The 19,631-nt window shown below is 44.0% G+C and overlaps 1 protein-coding gene across 1 annotated transcript in view; it reads left to right on the top strand.

Annotated features, from left to right (window-relative positions):
- The first annotated feature begins 931 nt into the window (after positions 1–931).
- Positions 932–19,631, top strand: part of ASB5 (ankyrin repeat and SOCS box containing 5) — a 68,315-nt gene continuing 49,615 nt past the window's right edge. The window contains exon 1 of the mRNA XM_050945396.1: positions 932–1,206. Coding sequence (XP_050801353.1) covers positions 1,011–1,206 — 196 coding nt within the window. The 5' untranslated portion in view covers positions 932–1,010. The remainder of the gene's footprint in view (positions 1,207–19,631) is intronic.

Below are 19,631 nucleotides of genomic sequence, written 5' to 3'. Positions count from 1 at the left end.
AAGAATGTAAGGAATGAGTTAAAAACAGGTCAAGATGTAAATTTGTCACATCATAGATATAAAATAACATGGCACAGCATAATAAAAATGTGTATCATAGACATTAGAGATAGAAAAGACTTATTAGCTCATCTAGTTACTCTCTCTGCCAGTGCGGGATTATTCCCTATAGTATATTTACTGGGGTTTTGTCCTGTGAATTTTTAAATATTCTGTGCAACAGATCTAACCGTAAAAGCAATGTGGGATTTGTTTCTCCTGTCAGCTATTTGATATTATTTCAGTTAACAGTTATGTAAACCATACATACTAGATGCACAGCAGGTACTTTGGAGCAGCGTGTCACTATTCCTGTCATTCCTGAATTAAAGAGACACTAAACTGGTATGGCCCAAATTTATTCTACTTTTCATTTTCTTATCTGTTTGCAAAATCCATGTATTTCAGAAAAAATGCTTTACTGATAGGATATGATTTTGTCAGAAAAACCTATGGCAGCAGTCTAATATCCTAGAAACTTAACAATAATAAATAAATGTACATGAGGAAAAGAGAGAACATATCTGGGGGAAAATTGATTTCATATTCCAGGTTACAAAGAGCTTTTGTTGGCAAAATTGAGTAACAAAAGAATCTTAAAATAATACTTTTGACAGTGTTTTTTAATAAGTAAAAATAGAAATAACTAGACAAATCAAAATGTAAATTCTGGAATGAAACAGACCTTTTAAATGGAAGAATCTTGGAAACTGTGAATGTCAGAAACTGTGTTTGTGGATATTCCGCTCCAGTTGAATACCATCAGGTCAGCACGAGCTGTAGTGAACTCAATACTATGTACAGTATAAATAATCCTCATATTTTGAGCAGCAAGCATCATGACCAGCTGATATTTTCTTTCCTCGGGACCAGCTGTTCCTGGCACTGAGGAGTGCCTAACTGGAGCCATATGACCTTATCAACACATTTGAGAATTGTACCGAAACACTGACAAACACTCTGGTGCAATAATGTCTGTCATAGAGGAAAATCGCCCTTTTGCCCAGCAACTATCCAACGTCTACTTTACTATACTTTCACTTTTTTGTTTTAAACTTTTTGTGAAAATCAGCCTTGCCATTCTCAGTCACTTCTACATTGTAAAGGGGAACCGTAAGGAGGCAGCAAGGATAGCTGATGAATTTTATGGAATTCCTCAAGGGCAAGGTATGTGTGTACTTATTACTGTACCTTAGTTTATTGCCATTGGTTTATTATTGTTGCAGTTAATTATTTAACTGCTCTTGTGATTTTAAAAAATATTTCCATTAAGTCAAGTTGTGTGTGATTTTTTTCCAATATAAGATAGCTCATATTACAACAGTGTTAGTTTGTTTATATTGGGCCATATTCTTCCATCTTTACTTTAAGTAGAATTTTTCTCCATGAAAAGCTCTACACCTTATGAGTATGGGCAGTGGAATCTGTTCTACTATGATCAGAAAATCTAATCGTTAGCTCTCTTTATATCTTTGATATAGTTTATAACAAAAAATGTATAAGAAGGAAAGCTCCAGAGAAACATATCTATTAGAAAACATGGTTTATAAGTTGTAGAATAATATGAGGTACTGTATAAAACTGAATTATTATAGGCAGCATTGCTATTGACTCCTATAGTTAAAAACTGCCTAACACTTTCCATTATAAGACCCTACTTTCAGTTGCATACATGCTCCTAAACTTCAACTATTGAGCTTAAATTTTCTGTGCCAGTTGTCTGACTCAGGAAGAGTTTTTTAGAAAATTTCAACAAAATCAGTTCATACATTTCTCTGAACAAAAATAAGGAAAAATACGTTGCTTTGCCCATGTTAAAATTATTACAACCATTTCTTTGAGATGCTCTAGAATTTCATGCTTTAGAATAGGGACTTGAAATTTGGCAGGAAGGTCACCCAGGTGTTAGAGATGGGCTTTTTGGCATCCTCATAGAAATCCATCCATATTTGGTCAAGTTGTAAGCCTCTGAAAAGTACAGTGTGCATGTCCTCAAGCAGACATTTGTTAGTTTGGCAGCATTATTCTTCAAAGAGTCCATCTGTACTAAGCATGTTCTATCTCCACATTGTTTCTATGTGCCAACCAGACTGTATATGCAGCATCCCTACAGAGTGTATGAGCATGCTCCTGCTCAGCTCGGGACTTCTGGGATGAAGTTTCCCTCCAATGCTCCTACATCTATCTGGGGTCACTCCTAGCACCCATGTGGCATGGAGGAAAAGAAAGTACTGTACTCTGAATTGAATCCAGTGGGGTGAGGAGCTTGTGAGGAAGACTGAAACAGGAGCTGGTGAAAGAGGAGGACTGGAAAAGGCTGCAGTGCATAGGGGTAGAAGGAATCAGGCTTGGAGGAACAGAGTAAGAATATTTAACCATTATAGCACACTCCTCTACAGAATCTGGAATTGAACCCAAGAGTCCTGAATCTTATTGTTCCTTTGCTATAAGCAAACATCTGTGAAATGCACTGGCAAAATATGGGTCTCATCTTCCTATATGGCTGGTCCATAGAGGATAAGGATTTACTACTGCTGAAAATGACTGTTAGCTCAAGTGGCAAAGAGGTCTGTCCTGATCTAAAGGTCCCAGTTCTGCAGGTGACCAAGGCGGGGGGGAGGGTGTGTCAATATGGTTCTACGTGACGGAACTTCTATTTTTCAGTTTATTTTTTTATGTATCACTAGTGATGGACCAAAAAAAAAAGAAAAGCCCTGAAGGAATATGTATATTTAAGGTTAGGGATGATGTCCTTAATTCACATTGTTGCACTGAGCAGTTATTTTATATAACATTGATTTTTATTAAGAACAATATGTCATCCTTAACTTTAGATTTCTTAGCTCTTGTCTGCAAAACAACTTAGCTGTGATTTTGGGTTGATAAAAAAAAAAATAATTTCCAGGAGGTTGGTGGGGGAGAATGTGAATTCTGTAATTTAAAGTTCAGTGATGTTAAATTTAGTTAAAGTGGATTTGTTTTAATGAAAAGAGATAGATGGTGAGGGGCTGTGGTAAAGAGGGCAGGTCTCTTGTTAAAAAAATGGAAGGTAGTCTCTGAGTTAAAAATAATAAATGTGTAATGTATGTTGCTTTGGGACTTCTGGGCTTATAGACTCATAGACTCATAGACTTTAAGGTCAGAAGGGACCAATGTGATCATCTAGTCTGACCTCCTGCACAAAGCAGGCCACAGAACCCTACCCATCCACTTCTATAACAAACCCCTAACCTATGTCCAAGTTATTGAAGTCCTCAAATTGTAGTTTGAAGACCTCAAGCTGCAGAGAATCCACCAGCAAGTGGCCCATACCCCATGCTGCAGGGGAAGGCGAAAAATCTCGGCTTCATCTGGGTGCTCAGCATCAGAGTTTCAAAAAAATAAATATGCATGTATAAACTACAATAGTCACAGACAGAACAAATTTCTATTTCTAGGAGTCAAATGTAAATAAGAAATTAAAAATACTTTTTTCTTTTCTGAGTCATCCATTTTAAATGGCAATGTTCATGTCTTAAAATAAGATTTAAGAGCCTAGTTCTTTTCCCAGTGACGTCAATGGTAAAACTCCCATTTCAAAAAGTGGCTTCAATGAGAGAAAGAATCGGGTCTATTACAAAGTTCCTATTAACTGAATTATTCTTTAACTTTGGCCCTGCTCTTGAAAACACTCACATGCTTACTTTATACTCATAGTTGTCCCACTGAACTCAATGGGACTGCTCAGGTATGTAGCACTAACTAGTTAACTGTTTGCAGGGCCACCTATACGTTTAGATGATTACGCCTAGTTTTCCTCTTCCTCGTGGTGAAGTGTACCTAAGGTTGGCAAAAATGTGTAAAGTCATGATACTAGTTACAAAAGAAAACAAAAAGTCATAGTACACAAAGTTTTATCCCATTTTAAAATCTCATATTCCACCAAATTGACATAATTGAGCCACTTTTGTATAATAATCATGGAAAAAGTACTGCTCATTAGTGGACTGCCATGACTTTATATGAAAAATACTAATTTATGACTTTTTTTCAAGAAAGACATAGGTGTCATTAATATGCGACCTCAGTTACCTTGTGTGTAGATATTGTTGCTCCCTTGGCCTTAGCAGTTGCCAGTATTTGGGACCTTGCAGGATTATTTCTAAGAGGAAAAATGATGATAGAAGTCAGGTATATTCTCGGTGCAATCCTGTTTATTTACAAAAATATATATATAAAGTCCTGTTTTCCTAAACACAGTACAAGCAAACAGTAGCAACAGCAGTCAGCCTCTCCAGTCAATTTTGTGCCCTGAGGAGTTCTGTCTCTCTGCATCTTCTCAGGGCCGTACCTAGGCCTGATCTACTCTAGAAAGTTAGGTAGAAGGAAGCTGCCTTATGTTGACCTATTAATATATGTGTCTACACTACCGGGTCCTTTACACCAACCTAAGTCGCCTCTAATGTTGACTTCAGTAATCCACCTCTGCAAGAAGCATAGCACTTAATTCGATTTTCATGGGTTGACTGCGAGGTAGTGCAGACACAGCGTTGTGTAATTCAACTTAAATGGCCTCCAGGTGGTGTCCCACAAAGCTTATCTGTGACTGCTCTGGAGATCATTCTCAACTCTGCTGCACTGCAGCCAAGTACACAGGAAATAGCCCCTCCCCTGCTAAAACTCTGGGAATTTTTGATTTCCCATTTCCTGTTTGATCAGCATTGGGAGCATGCCAGCTTGAGCACAGCTGATCACAGATACTACACGCCCCAAACGTGCTCCAGCCTGGTCTGAACAGGAGTGGTGGATCTCTTCGCTGGGGAGAAAAGTCTGTGAGGCAGAGCTCCAATCCAGCAGAAGAAATGCTGACATCTATGCAAAGATTGCTTGTGGAATGGGGAAGAAGGGCTACATGAAGGACACACAGCAGTGCCCTGTGAAAATAAAAGAACTTCACCAAGCGTACCGGAAGGCAAGGGAAGCACATGCTTGCCTTCTGTGCCTCCCTTGCCTTCTGGTGCTGAACCCCACACATGCTTGTTCTACAATAAGCTGCATGCAATTCTCTACTAGCACCCCGACAAGCAAAGTGGATATCTCACAGGTGTGTGAGTCTAGGGACAACAAGGAAGATGATATGGTGGATGAGGAAGAAGAGGAGGAGGAAAATGGGAGACAGGTGAGCGTTGGATCCATTCTCCCTGACAGCCAGGAAATATTTTTAACCCTGGAGCCCTGTGGGTCGCAGGACATGACACCAAAAGCGAGGTGCTGTGGTTCTTTGCTTACAAGAGGCCGCTCCAGATATGCAGAGAGTGGCCCCTGGAAAAGACTGTTTATGTGGACTGGGATAGCCCGGGAATCCTCCATGGAGGTACTCTGTAATCCTTTGCAGAAGGTTTCTGGGCAGGGCAGTCTTATTTCTTCCACCATGGTAGGACACTTTCCCACGCAATTCCTGAATTAAGTCTGCTGGCATCCTTGCGGTACAGCAATGCATCATCAGGACTGGATCTATACCCAGACGTTTCAGCATCTCCTTCCTTTCCGCCTCTGTTACCCTCAGGAGACTGATATCACATAGAATCACCTAGGGGGAATGGGGCACTCATTAAAAGTGATCTTTCAAGAAAAAAAAGGACATGTAGACCCACTCCACCCCTCCACATTCTGGATCACCAAACCACACGGCTGCTAATATGCCTTTACTGTGCTCGGCATGGGTTGGCAAGTAGTTTAAAGTGGCTGATAGGGAACTGGCAACCCACATGAGAGATTTGCAACTTGGGAGGGAAAACATTCCCCCATCCCCGTTCATAAACAGCTTCCCATGATGCTATGGGAAAGGGCCATAGTTCGACTAGCTACCTCTGCTCCTGACATGAGCCTGCCATAGACTTCATTAAAAGTGCACTCACCCATGACCAGGGTGGGGGCTATTCGCCATGGCTGGAACAGCAAAATGTCACAGTGAATGGTTACGGATTCCGATTATGTTATGGTTTACACCTAGTGTAATAAAGGTTGGGTTTTTGGTTTTTTGTTTTATGAAAACGGCCTTGCTATGGAAACATTTTATTCATGTACAATGACGCCTTTATTTTTTCCCATGACTAACAGCTGGAAATGTGTCCTTTGGCGTGTTATCAACACCTGAAAGCAGACTTTCGCTGATTAGGAGGAGAAAGAATGTGGGAGGACATGTTCACCGAGATAACGAACGCCTCTGGGACAGCTGACACAGAGCTGACAGCATGGAGGCTTTCACTGTCTGAGAAGTTAGAAAAGGACATGGAGAGAAGGAAAGCTTCCAGTGAGCAAGAGCAAGCAGCGCAGGATGAAATGCTTCGGATTATGAGAGACCAAGCAGACATGTTGAAGCATCTGGTTGAACTGCACGAACAGAAGCAGGAGGGTAGAGTCCCTCTGCAGACCCTGGTGGACAGCCAGCCAGCATCGGCTGGCGCAGAATCACCCTTACCCCAGTGTTCCCTGAGGCATGGGCGAAAAGTCCATTTTCCCTTTCACTTAACTCTGGGGGAGGATACCAGAAACAGAAGCAGCAAAGAATCCTGTGGCACCTTATAGACTAACAGACGTTTTGGAGCATGAGCTTTCGTGGGTGAATACCCACTTCCTCAGATGCATGTAGTGGAAATTTCCAGGGGCAGGTATATATATGCTAGCAAGCAAGCTAGAGATAACGAGGTCAGTTCAATCAGGGAGGATGAGGCCCTGTTCTAGCAGTTGAGGTGTGAAAACCAAGAGAGGAGAAACTGGTTCTGTAGTTGGCAAGCCATTCACAGTCTTTGTTCAATCCTGAGCTGATGGTGTCAAATTTGCAGATGAACTGAAGCTCAGCAGTTTCTCTTTGAAGTCTGGTCCTGAAGTTTTTTTGCTGCAGGATGGCCACCTTAAGGTCTGCTATAGTGTGGCCAGGGAGGTTGAAGTGCTCTCCTACAGGTTTTTGTATATTGCCATCCCTAATGTCTGATTTGTGTCCATTTATCCTTTTCCGTAGAGACTGTCCAGTTTGGCCGATGTACATAGCAGAGGGGCATTGCTGGCATATGATGGCGTATATTACATTGGTGGATGTGCAGGTGAATGAACCAGTGATGGTGTGGCTGATCTGGTTAGGTCCTGTGATGGTGTCGCTGGTGTAGATATGTGGGCAGAGTTGGCATTGAGGTTTGTTGCATGGATTGGTTCCTGAGCTAGAGTTATGATGGTGTGGTGTGCAGTTACTGGTGAGAATATGTTTCAGGTTGGCAGGTTGTCTGTGGGCAAGGACTGGCCTGCCACCCAAGGCCTGTGAAAGTGTGGGATCATTGTCCAGGATGGGTTGTAGATCCTTGATGATGCGTTGGAAGGGTTTTAGCTGGGGGCTGTATGTGATGGCCAGTGGAGTCCTGTTGGTTTCTTTCTTGGGTTTGTCTTGCAGTAGGAGGCTTCTGGGTACACGTCTGGCTCTGTTGATCTGTTTCCTTATTTCCTCGTGCGGGTATTGTAGTTTTGAGAATGCTTGGTGGAGATTTTGTAGGTGTTGGTCTCTGTCTGAGAGGTTAGAGCAGATGCGGTTGTACCTCAGTGCTTGGCTGTAGACAATGGATCGTGTGATGTGCCCAGGATGGAAGCTGTAGGCATGAAGGTAGGCATAGCGGTCGGTAGGTTTTCGATATAGAGTGGTGTTAATGTGACCATCACTTATTTGCACCGTGGTGTCAAGAAAGTGGACCTCCCGTGTAGATTGGTCCAGGCTGAGGTTGATGGTGGGGTGGAAGCTGTTGAAATCGTGGTGGAATTTTTCCAGAGTCTCCTTCCCATGGGTCCAGATGATGAAGATGTCATCAATGTAGCGTAGGTAGAGAAGGGGCGTGAGTGGACGAGAGCTGAGGAAGCGTTGTTCCAGGTCGGCCATAAAGATATTGGCATATTGTGGGGCCATGCGGGTGCCCATAGCAGTGCCACTGATCTGGAGATATATATTGTCATCAAATTTGAAATAGTTGTGTGTAAGTATAAAGGCACAGAGCTCAGCAGCCAGTTGTGCTGTGGAATCATCAGGGATAGTGTTCCTGACAGCTTGTATTCCATCTGTGTGTGGGATGTTTGTGTAGAGAGCCTCTACATCCATGGTGGCTAGGATGGTGTTTTCTGGGAGGTGACCAATGCGTTGTAGTTTCCTCAGGAAATCAGCGGTGTCACGGAGATAGCTGGGAGTGCTGGTGGCATAGGGTCTGAGTAGAGAGTACATATATCCAGACAGTCCTTCAGTGAGAGTGCCAATGCCCGAGATGATGGGGCGTCCAGGATTTCCGGGTTTGTGGATCTTGGATAGTAGATAGAATAACCCTGGTCGGGGCTCTAGGGGTATGTTGATTTCTTCTGGTGTTAGTGTAGGGAGTGCCCTGAGTAGATGCTGTAGTTTCTTAGTGTATTCCTCAGTGGGATCTGAGGGAAGTGGCCTGTAGAATTTGGTATTGGAGAGTTGTCTGGCGGCCTCCTTTTGGTAGTCAGACCTGTTCATGATGACAACGGCACCTCCTTTATCAGCCTCTTTGATGATAATGTCAGGGTGGTTTCTGAGGTTAGGTACCCCTAACCCACCCAGCAATATCGTCAATCTATCCAACTACACACTCAGCCCAGAAGAAAAGTCTGTCCTATCTCGGGCACTCTCTTTCTGCCCGGCCACCCCCACCAACATGATACAGTTCTGTGGCGATCTGGAAGCCTACTTTCGCCGTCTCCGACTCAAAGAATACTTCCAGGACAACACTGAACAGTGCACTGATACACAGGTGCCCTCCCACCAACTGCCCCTGGAAATTTCCACTACATGCATCTGAGGAAGTGGTTATTCACCCACGAAAGCTCATGCTCCAAAACGTCTGTTAGTCTATAAGGTGCCACGGGATTCTTTGCTGCTTTTACAGATCCAGACTAACACGGCTACCCCTCTGATACAGAAACAGAAGGCGCCCTTTCACAGACTTTTGATGGTCTGGAATGCAGTGTTATGTTACACAGATGAAAATGTTCATTCCATTCCAGCTTTACAACCCCTTTTCCCCAAGATTACCTTTTTTTCTGTTCTTCCTCTTTACTTATGTTTGTTAAATAAAGTAAAGGGATTTGAGAAATAAATGTTCTTTATTGAGTAGAAGCAGTGGGCTTAAGCAGGGGGTTGGCTTTACGGGGACAGTGATGCAAGCCAGGTCAAGGTTTGGGAAAGCACAGTGGGGACAAGCAGCTCACATTACTGTGACTTGTTATTTCAAAGCCTCATGGATACGCAGAGCCCTTTGCTGTGCTCTTCTTATTGCCCTGGTGTCTGGCTGCTCAAAAATGATTGCCATGCGATCTGTCTCACCCCTGTGGAAAATTTCCCCCCTTTTTTCCCACAGATATTATGGAGCACACAGCAGGCAGCTATAACCATGAGGATGTTCTCTTTACTAAGGTGCAACCTTGTCAGTAAACTTCTCCAGCGCCCCTTTAAATGACCAAAGGCACATTCAACCACCATGCTGCACTTGCTGAGCCTATAATTGAACCTTTCCTTACTGCTGTCCACACAGCCAGTGTATGGCTTCATGAGCAATGGGAGCAAGGGGTAGACTGGGTCCCCCAGGATAGCTATCAGTATCTCAACATCGTCAATGTTCATTTTGTGGTCTGGAAAGAAAGTCCCAGATTGCAGTTTTTTGAACAGTCCCAAGTCCCTAAAGATGCGTGCGTTATGATCCTTTTCTGACCATCCTATGCTGATGTCGGTGAAACCCCCTGTGATCTACCAGCACTTGCAACACCATTGAAAAGTATACCTTTCGGTTTATGTACTCTTTGTCAAGGTGGTCTGGTGCCAAGATGGAGACGTGTGTGCCATCTACCGCCTCACCACAATTAGGGAACCCCACTGCGACAAAACCATCCACTATGTCCTGCACATTTCCCACACTCACTACCCTTCGTAGCAGTAGTCGATTAATGGCCCTGCACAGTTGGAGCACAGCAGATCCCATGGTTGATTGACCTACTCCAAATTGATTCCTCACTGACCGGTAACTGTCTGGCATTGCAAGCATCCAAATAGCAATTGCCACTCGCTTCTCCATTGTCAGAGCAGTTCTCATTTTTGTGTTGGTGAACTGCAGGGCAGGGGAAAGCTCTGCACAAAGTTCCTGGAAGGTGGCCTTCCACATTCGAAAATTCTGCACCCACTGCTTGTCTTCCCATACCTGCAAAACGATGCAGTCCCACCAGTCAGTGCTTGTTTCACGGGACCAGAAACGGAGCTCAATAGAATGCAGCTGCTCTGTGACTGCCACCAGCAACTGTGATTTGTTTTTTTAAATGGCTTGCAGCAGGGCTGCTTGCAGGACATCACGTTCCACAAGGTGAACCCTACCTCGGCTCTGAAAATACTGCAGGAGAAGGTGCGAGGAATTTGAGATGCTCACAGCAAGAGCACACACCTGAGCAGGCTCCATGCTTCTGGGGCTATGGCGTACGTGCAGCGGTTTTAAGGCACAAAAAACACCGGCTTGTTTGCCATTGATATGAGGGCAGGGAGCACAGTGCATCATGGGATGCCTATGCAATGTTCCCATTCTCCCCTGCAACAATGTTTTGGTCCCGTGACGCATTGCACAAACTTCCCAAAACACACAGTGGCAAGTTGCATTTTGGGATAGCTACCCACAATGCACTGCTTTGTGCATTGATGCAGGCACTGCTAGTAAGGACACACTCCATCAAGACAATGAGCATGGTGTGGCCACATGCAATCGACTTAATTAATTCGAAGGCTCCAGGTTGAATTAGATAAAGTCAACTTAATTTTGTAGTGTAGATAAACCCTCAGAACTGCTTCTCTCCCGCTCTACTGACTTTTCTGTTTTTTCTGGTTCTGACACACACTAATCCTGCATTTGCAACCAGGGACTCCCTCAACCATCAGAGTTTAGCTTCCTGTCAGACTTTGTTTCCCGCTATCTCACTACATATAGAGGCATAATTGCTCCTTCCATTTAATCTGAAAGTTGGGTGGTTAGCACAGCCGTTGGCCAGATCTATGACTGTTTATAGATCAAAGACCCACTCAGTGGCAACCAATAATACCATAAAAAAGACGACATCCTGAATGACTCATGCCAGACAGAAAGAAAGAAGAGAAATTTAACTAATTAAAATATATACAAACCTGACTATTTACATATTTACTGAATGTTTTTCTGTCAAGATTTTTTCACATCACCACTCCAAAATGATTTGACTCCCACCCAGATCTACATGGGCTTTTTTTCCCCAGCCTGATCTCCTTTCAACCACCTGAAATTATAAAATAATAAAATAAATCAATTGGAATATAAATATTGTACTTACATTTCAGTGTATAATATATAGAACAATATAAACAAGTCATTGTATGAAAATTTTAGTTTGTACTGACTTCAGTAGTGCTTTTTATGTAGTCTGCTGTAAAACTAGGCAAATATCTACATGAGTTGATGTACCTCGGTTGAGAACCACCGTTCTGTAATAGGACGAGTGGCCTACAAAACTCTGCATGTCTGTGAGTGCTGATGGATTGACCATTATGCACAGTCTGTTTTCTTCTTAGTGGTGGAAATTTAGATTGTATATCCAAGGTAGGTTCCTTCTTTTTGGAACACCTCACATTTCTTTGGGTTCAGTTTTAGATTGGCAGTCTTAAACTTACCGCTAAGGTTATGATTTTTACTCTGAGGTCGTGGAAATCATGGAATCCAGGACTTCCAGCGACCACCATGACTTCAGCCTGCCTCGGCTAGGAGCTGCGGGGTACCCTCATTGCCTGGTGGGGGTACCTTAGAGCTCACAGGTGGCAGGGGGACCCTGGAGCTCTGAGCAGGTCCCCACACCTGCCTAACTGAGCTCCCATTTCTCATGGATATTTTTAGTAAAAGTCACGGACAGGTCACAGGCTTCAGTAAAAGTCATAGACAGGTCACAGGCTTCAGTGAATTTTTCTTTATAGCCCGTGACCTGTCTGTGACTTTTACTAAAAATATCCGTGACAAAATCTTAGCCTTACCTATCACAGATTGTTTGTAAATGTATCAGTTCCTGTTCAAAGGTTTTAGCACGCACCACACTATTAGGTCAGCGTTTCTCAAACTGGGGTCTGTGTACCGCTGGGGGGACCCCAAGGATACTCCAGGGGGTCCGCGGGCCCCGCTGACCAACTCCTCTCCTCCCTTCCAGGGCCTCCTTCACAGTGTAAAGGAGGCACTGGGAGGGAGGGGGAGGAATGGAGACCCTGGGTCTGCGCCACTCCAGGAAGCAGTTAGCATGTCCCTGAGACCAAGGGAGAGGGGGTGGGACAGGGGGTCTCTGCACTCAGCCCCCATCCCGAGCACCAACTCTGCAGCTCCCCTTGGCCCGAAACTTCAGCCAACAGGAGCTGCAGGGGCAGTGCCTGCGGGCAAGGCCAGCGCACAGAGACCCCTTAGCCCCCCTTAGTTCCAGAGGGATGTGCCAGTTGCTTTTGGGAGCTGCCCGAAGTAAGCACAGTCCCTCTCTCCCTCTCCCGCACCTCAACTCCCTGCCCAAGCCCAGAGTCTGCACCCAAACTCCCCCCTAAAGCCTGCACCCGCTCCTATACCCCTCACTCCCTCCTGCACCCCACCTCCCTGCCCCACTCCTGAGCCCCCTCCAGGACCCAAAGTCCCTCCCAGGACCTGCACTCCCTTCTGCACCCAAACTCCCAGCCCCAAAGCCCACACCCCACTCCCTTCAGCACCCAAACTCCCAGCCCAGAGCCCACACCCCTCACTCCCTCCTGCTCCCAAACTCCGTCTCAGAGCCTGCACCCCCTCCTGCACCCCAGCTATCTGCCTCAGCCTGGTGAAAGTGGGGGAGAGTGAGGAATGGAGAGAGCGGGGAATGGAGTGAGCAGGGACATGACCTCAGGGAAGGGGTTGGCCAAGGCTGGAGGGAGGGTTGGGGGTCCCCCAAAAGTTTTAAATCAAAATGAGGGTCCTCGGGTTGCTAAAGATTGAGAACCGCTGATCTAGGTGCAGGGGGCTGGAACAGGAGGGCCAGTTGGGGCCATGGACCTCCCACTTTTGAAAGTGTGAGAGCCTGGCCCGTCCACATTTCAGGACAGGCCCCAGCCCCTTTCCCCTTCTCTTCCACCCAAGGCCCCACCCCCTGACCAGGCTGGAAGCTGGAGCCAGGCAGCTGTAGGGAGCCCTAGACTCACCAGCAAATCTGGGCCAGGGATGCGGGGCCCAAGAGCAGCCCCTGGCCCATGTTCCCGCCCACTGGGGTGCACTGCCCAGGACAGGTGTAAGGTACAGGGCTCCCCACAGTGGCCTGGGCCCTCTAGGCAGCTCTTACCTCGGCCTGGCTGCTGCTCTTCGGCCCGAGTCCCCACCCCTACCGGAGCTAGGCTGAGTGGTAAGAGCTGCCCGGGGAGCCCTGGCTATCTGTGCGGAACCCTGGACCCTCCACCTACCATGGGCGGGGACATGGGTCAGGGGCTGCTCTCGGGCTTCCCACCCAGAGCAGGTGAAGGGGCTGGGACTCCCCACAGCGGGCTGGGTGGCTGTTCCTCCGGCCAGGCTCTAGCCTCAGGGGAAAGAGGGAGCAGAGGCCACAGAGGGGCTGGGCCTCATGCCCCTCCCCCTTTTATGAAGAATCCAGCGCAGATGGCTAGGTATAATAAATATGCAATGTAACACCTTATCCAGACGCCTCTCAAATGTGTCTGGTGCATTACAAGAGTCAAAAGCCATAATTTTAAATTGTCACAGGCTTTGCCCTGATGTGAAAGCAGTCTTTTGCCTGTGCCTTGGATCCACTTCCACTTACCAGTATCACTTTTAATATCCAGTGTGGAAAACCAGACTGAACCTGCTACAGCATCCAAGATCTCATCCATTCACAGTAATAGATAAAGAATACTTCATTTAGTTTTCTATAGTCCATGCAGAATCTAGTGCTGCCATCTCTTTCTTAACTAGAACTATGGATAAGGCCCAAGGACTAATTGAAGTTTCAATTATGCCTTTCTGATAAATTTCTACAGTGGCTGGTAAAACCCTTTCTCTCTTTGCAATTTGTTAATAGTGAGGTGGCTGTTTAATGGGCTCCTTTCCCCCAGCAGCAGTCTTATGTTGGACCAGTGCAGTACACCCTATATCTCTGCTGGATAGGGAGAACAACTCCTGATTCCTAACCAGAAAGTCTCTTATGTGTTCTGCTGCAACAAGGGAACCCCTGATCCTAGGCAACTTAACTTCTCATCAGACTTTGTCATGCAGACCATTGCCTTGGGCAGTGGCTTCTATTGTTTTCAGCTGTTAAGGGGCTTAACTGTTCCTTTATTTAGCCAGAACAAAGGGTAGCTAGCACACCCACTGACTTTAACCAGGTCTGTGATTTGTTGATCAAAGACCTGCTGAATGGCAGCCATAAGCACCTTCCTGCATTACAGTATATTTTCATTTTAACTATTTGCTAATATTGTTCTTGAAATTATCCCAGAAGGTACATTCTTTATTTTTCTGTACTCAAAAACATTTTAATAGTTTGTGTTTTCTTATGATTCCTTCATTGGTTATATAAAATGTTGACAAAGTATTTTTTCAATTTAATTGTTAAATATGCCACAGCTAGTTAGCAAATAAAAATTATAAGGCTTTGCATCATGATCATTTAGCCTATATTTTAAAGATGTAACCAGAAAAACAAAACAATTATGGCAGCATGTAAATGAACTAAAGTTTGCTGAATGCTGACTAGCCTGGTCATCTACCAAAAAAAAAAACAAAAAACAAGAAAAAAAGTATTAAACCCCAATCCAGAGTGACTGTATGAGGGAACACTGTTGCATTCTTGTAGATCCCTGTTGACTTCATTGAAGTACATGAGATCTGTAGATGTTCAGTACCTATGAAAATTTAGCTAACAGTTATTTCTATTATTGTAGTGCCTAAAGTGCAGTGCTAGGAACTATCCATATATAAAGTAATAGCATGTCCTTCTTTTAAGAGCTCATAAGCTAAGAATAAAGCAAGAAATGACAATTAGGGAAAGAGAAATAAAATATGCGATTGATGTAGAGCTGAGCATAATTTTTGGATGAATAGCTTGCAAAAAATGCAAACTCGGGTTGACAAAATATTTGCAAATAGTTGAATTTGGCAAATAGTTTCAACTGAAAAATCAAAAGAAATTCTAAAATTTTGAAATGTAGCTAGATTTAATGATTTTTAAAAGGATAAAAAACACCATGTTTCATTTTAGGTTAAACAAAATTTTTCATTTTATTTGTGTTTTTCATTTTGCCAAGAAAAAACAAACAAGCAAATCCATTCTGGGTCAACCCAAAACATTTTCCCTTAACAGTTAGAAGCGGCATAGCTATCTGTTAAGGGAAAACTGAAGTTATATTTTTAGTATTTCCTTAGACTACTAAAGAAGACATCACTTAATTAGAATATATAAGCAATATTAATAGCGTTAAATGTTTGAAACTCATCAGTGAATATAAATTCAGCAGCTGTGATCTATGTGGTGGGGCGGGGAGAGGCTTCTATTTTTATAATGATTGCATCAGGAAGTAGGCTCATAATTACAGCTGATTGAACTTGGAATTTCTGTTTCATGGGAAATTTCAAAGTATCAAAATTTGTTTTTATCCCAGATCAGAACAAACTATAATATTTTCAATGTTAGTTATAAAATGGAAATTCGAAAAATGCTAGGTTAGGAAAACTTAATTTCAAAAACATTTTGAAAATTATTTTATTTTTTATATTTCACATTATTTTGTGACATGCCAGTAGTGCATATTATGACCTGACATCATTTCATAATGTCATGATATAACATGTACTACTTCTGATGACATGGAATAATGTAAAGATAATAAGACTAAAAACAAGTTAAAATATATTTTAAAATGAATTTTTTTTTTGAAACAAGATTTTGAAAATTTTCTGAAATGAAGTTTTCCTAAATTAAAGAAGTTATTTTTTGTCTCATCAGAAATTTTTTCCAAAATTGATGAGTTTTGTGGAAAAAATTGTATTGAATCAAAACAGCATTTTCTGAGCAAAAACCACTTTGATAAAAAATCTCCTGTCATCTGTACTCATGACACATACTGGGGCAGAAAGGTAAAAGCGGCAGTTGCAGATACAAAAAGCAGCAGTTGCAGATACAAGTTATAGTAGGAGATTTCCACAGCTATTTTTAGGTTCATCCTATATTTTTTCTGGCTGTGGGTTCTTTTGGTTTCTCTTTTGGAGTTCTTTGCAGGTTACTTTTTACATTAAACTAGGTGCCCCTAAAATGTTAATGTGCTGTAGAATTTTGGATTGAAAATGTATGACTACCTTGTGAAAGTGGATTAATTGAAGGGTGCCATTCACATGTAATCTCCAAGAGATTTGTGGTCCAAGCACTCACCAGTACCTCTCTCCGTAACAGAAAACTAACAATGAAAATTTAAAAGTTGACATCCCGCTGAGATAAATGGGGTTTTTTATCCATACTTTTCAGAGCGATTGCAGCACGCTCTGCATAATCAGGTAGACAAGGCTGAATCAGTTTACACTCAGTTCATGTTTTTAAGTTTTTCTTTGTAAACCTAAGTGCCAAGGAGGCAAAGTTAGATCACGCCTGAGACTGCTCTGATTTAAACTAGGAGCCCCACTGCTCCTCTCAGGATCATAAGAATGCAAAAGTAGTTTTAAGACATGTTAGCAGCTTTCCTTCCCCCATAGGTCATAAATCAGAAATAATGTTGTGGTTCATTTTTGGAGATCCATTGTCTGGAAAGGTTGACTGCTTTTAAACCATAGTGAATGATTGAACAGAGTAATGTTTTCCTACTACCCTATTCTAACAATTCACAAATGATAACGTCATTTAGCAACAGTTGGTAGGGGAGAAAAACAAGCACAAGGCATCATCTCAACTCACATTCAACACAGATCATAATTCTATTAATAAAAGCCATATAACACCTTTACTAGCTTCCTAGATACAATAGAGATTCATTTGGTAATTAAAGGAATGTTCTATGGAATACCTATTCATCACACTGCTCGGTATAAGGCACCAACAGTTGGCATTTTGTTTTTCATAGATTATAGTCAGTAGTGTCAAAGTATTTAATGTAATTTAGGAATCAGTGATTTGCTGAACAACGTGGCTCCCTTTTACAAATCTGACACCAAATTGAATAAAACATCGAAATAGGGAGATTTTTTAATGGAGTTCATCACCCTCTCTGGACACTGCTAAATCACTCCTGCCAGACAAGACTGGCACTCAAAAATACTTCTTAAGAGAGCAATCTGTTTCTGGAGTGAACCAGATTGCACCAAGTATCAAGCATTTAACAAAAGAAAAATCTCCCAGGGAAGACACTCCAGACCACGCTAAAAGGGCTTCCCACACCACAATCCATTTCAAAGTGTACAAGTTCAACACTCTGCTATATTAGGAACAAAGTACAAATCTTTCTATGGATTTAGGCCTTATCTACGCTACACTACTGAGTTGACCTATATTAGGTCGCCTTACAGCTACTGCAGTAATTACTGCAGTTTTTCATGTCCACACTGCCTTCCTACTGTCAGTAGTGCATGTAGGGTTGCCACATGTCCGGTTTTCAACTAGAAAGCCGGGTTAAAAAGGGACTCCAGAGGCTCCAGTCAGCACTGCTGATTGGGCCATTAAAAATCTGGTTGGCAGGGCTGTCAGGCTCTCACCTGGCTCTGCATGGCTCCCAGAAGCGGCAATATGTCCCTCAGCTCCTAGGTGAAGGGACAGCCAGGGGGGCTCTGTGTGCTGTCCCCACTCTGAGCACCAGCTCTACAGCTCCCAATGGCTGGTAACCATGGCTGTGGAAGCAGCGCCTGTGAGTGGAGGCACTGCGCACCGCGCAGGGCTGCCTGGTCCTTCTGCCTAGGAGCTGAGGGACATGTTGCCACTTCCGGGGAGCCCCTCTAGGTAAGTGCTGTCCAGAGCCTGTTTCCTGCAACCTCTCCCTCACTCAAACCCCCTGCCCCAGCCTGGAGCCCCCTCCCACACCCAAACTCCCTCCTGGAGACTGCATCCCCTCCCGCACTGCCACCTTGCCCCAACCCTGAGCCCCTTCCCCAAGCCTGCATCCCAACTCCCTGCCCCCAGTCCTGAGCCCCCTCATGCAGCCCGCACCCCAACCCCCTGGCACAGCCCGGAGCTCCCTCCTGCACCCAATGTCCCTCCCAGAGCCCACAGCCCACACTTGCCCTGAATCCCCAACTATCTGCCTCAGCCCAGAGCCCTCTCCTACACTCCAAACCCCTCAGCTCCACCCCCCATCCCAGAGCCCTCTCCTGCACCCCAAACCCCTCATCCCTGACCCTGCCTCAGAGCCCACACCCCAACCTCCTGCCCCAACCTGGAGCCCCCTCCCACACCTTGAACCCCTCATTTCTGCCCCACCCCAGATAACAGGGGGATGGAATAAGCAGGGGCGGGGCCTCGGAGAAGGGCGTGAAGGGGGGGCCTTAGGGCAGGAGTGGGGCAGTGGTGTTCGGTTTTGTGCGATTAGGAAGCTGACAACCCTAAGTGCATGTCCTCACCAGGAGCTTTTGCTAAGAGCTTTCAGTGCCTGGCAGCCAGGCTCTCAGCTGGGAGCTCCTTGAGGAGCTGAGAGCCCAGGTGCTCAGAACTAGGCAGGTTGGAGCTCTGTGCCAAGATGAGGGCCAAGTCTCTCAGCCCCAGGCAGGGCGCAGAGCTGACAGGCGATGTAAGTAGTGCAGTGTCTAGTCTATACAGACACTGTATCACCCTAACTACATTGACCTAGGTGCTACACCTCTCATGGAGATGGAGTTATTAGGCTGGTGTAGTGGGGCACTTACAGCAACGGGAGCAATGTAGTGTAGACACTTACAGAGTTAGGTTGACGTAAGTTGCCTTATATCGACCTAACTCAGTAGCGTAGACCTAGCTTTATATGGACAATTAAAATCAATGTATGCAGCAGTGCTTATGAGAGCACATGAATAACCTCATTACTTCAAATGGTTTACTTGCATGCTTAAGTGCTTGCTGGATCTGGGTGCAAGCAAGAAAGTTTATGAGAGATCACCTTGACAAAACATTGGTAGCATGTTATTGTGAAGATGAGATTTTTGTACAGCTGTTGCATATATTTAGAAGTCTTGTGGTTGAGGGCCGTATGTCCAGGATTTACTGTACAGTTGAAAGGATTTCTGCTTTTACCCCTTTTAATCTTAATATGATACTTAAAGAAAGAATATCACAGTTTTGACAGCAGAACATTTTGATTTATAGGAAGTTTCAGTTTGTCCTGTGAAGCTACTGCTACCTTATTTAACCACTTTTAGCATCCGACATCCAAGTAAATAATCTAGTGCTAAATAAGATTTTTAAAATGTAACTATATCAAACACTCACAAATTTGTCTTCTCTCTTCCAATTCTTATTCATTTGATTCAGTACTAGGAGAGAACAGTAAATGCAATCTGTATGGCACTAAGCATTTAGGAATGATATTTTCAAATAAGCCATCATATACCATATATGTTTAAATG

The sequence above is a fragment of the Gopherus flavomarginatus genome, chromosome 3 (genome assembly GCF_025201925.1).
Source record: "Gopherus flavomarginatus isolate rGopFla2 chromosome 3, rGopFla2.mat.asm, whole genome shotgun sequence".
NCBI classification, from domain to species: domain Eukaryota; kingdom Metazoa; phylum Chordata; order Testudines; family Testudinidae; genus Gopherus; species Gopherus flavomarginatus.
Note: the sequence above shows the minus strand (reverse complement) of the source record. Positions and strands in the feature narration are given on the sequence as shown.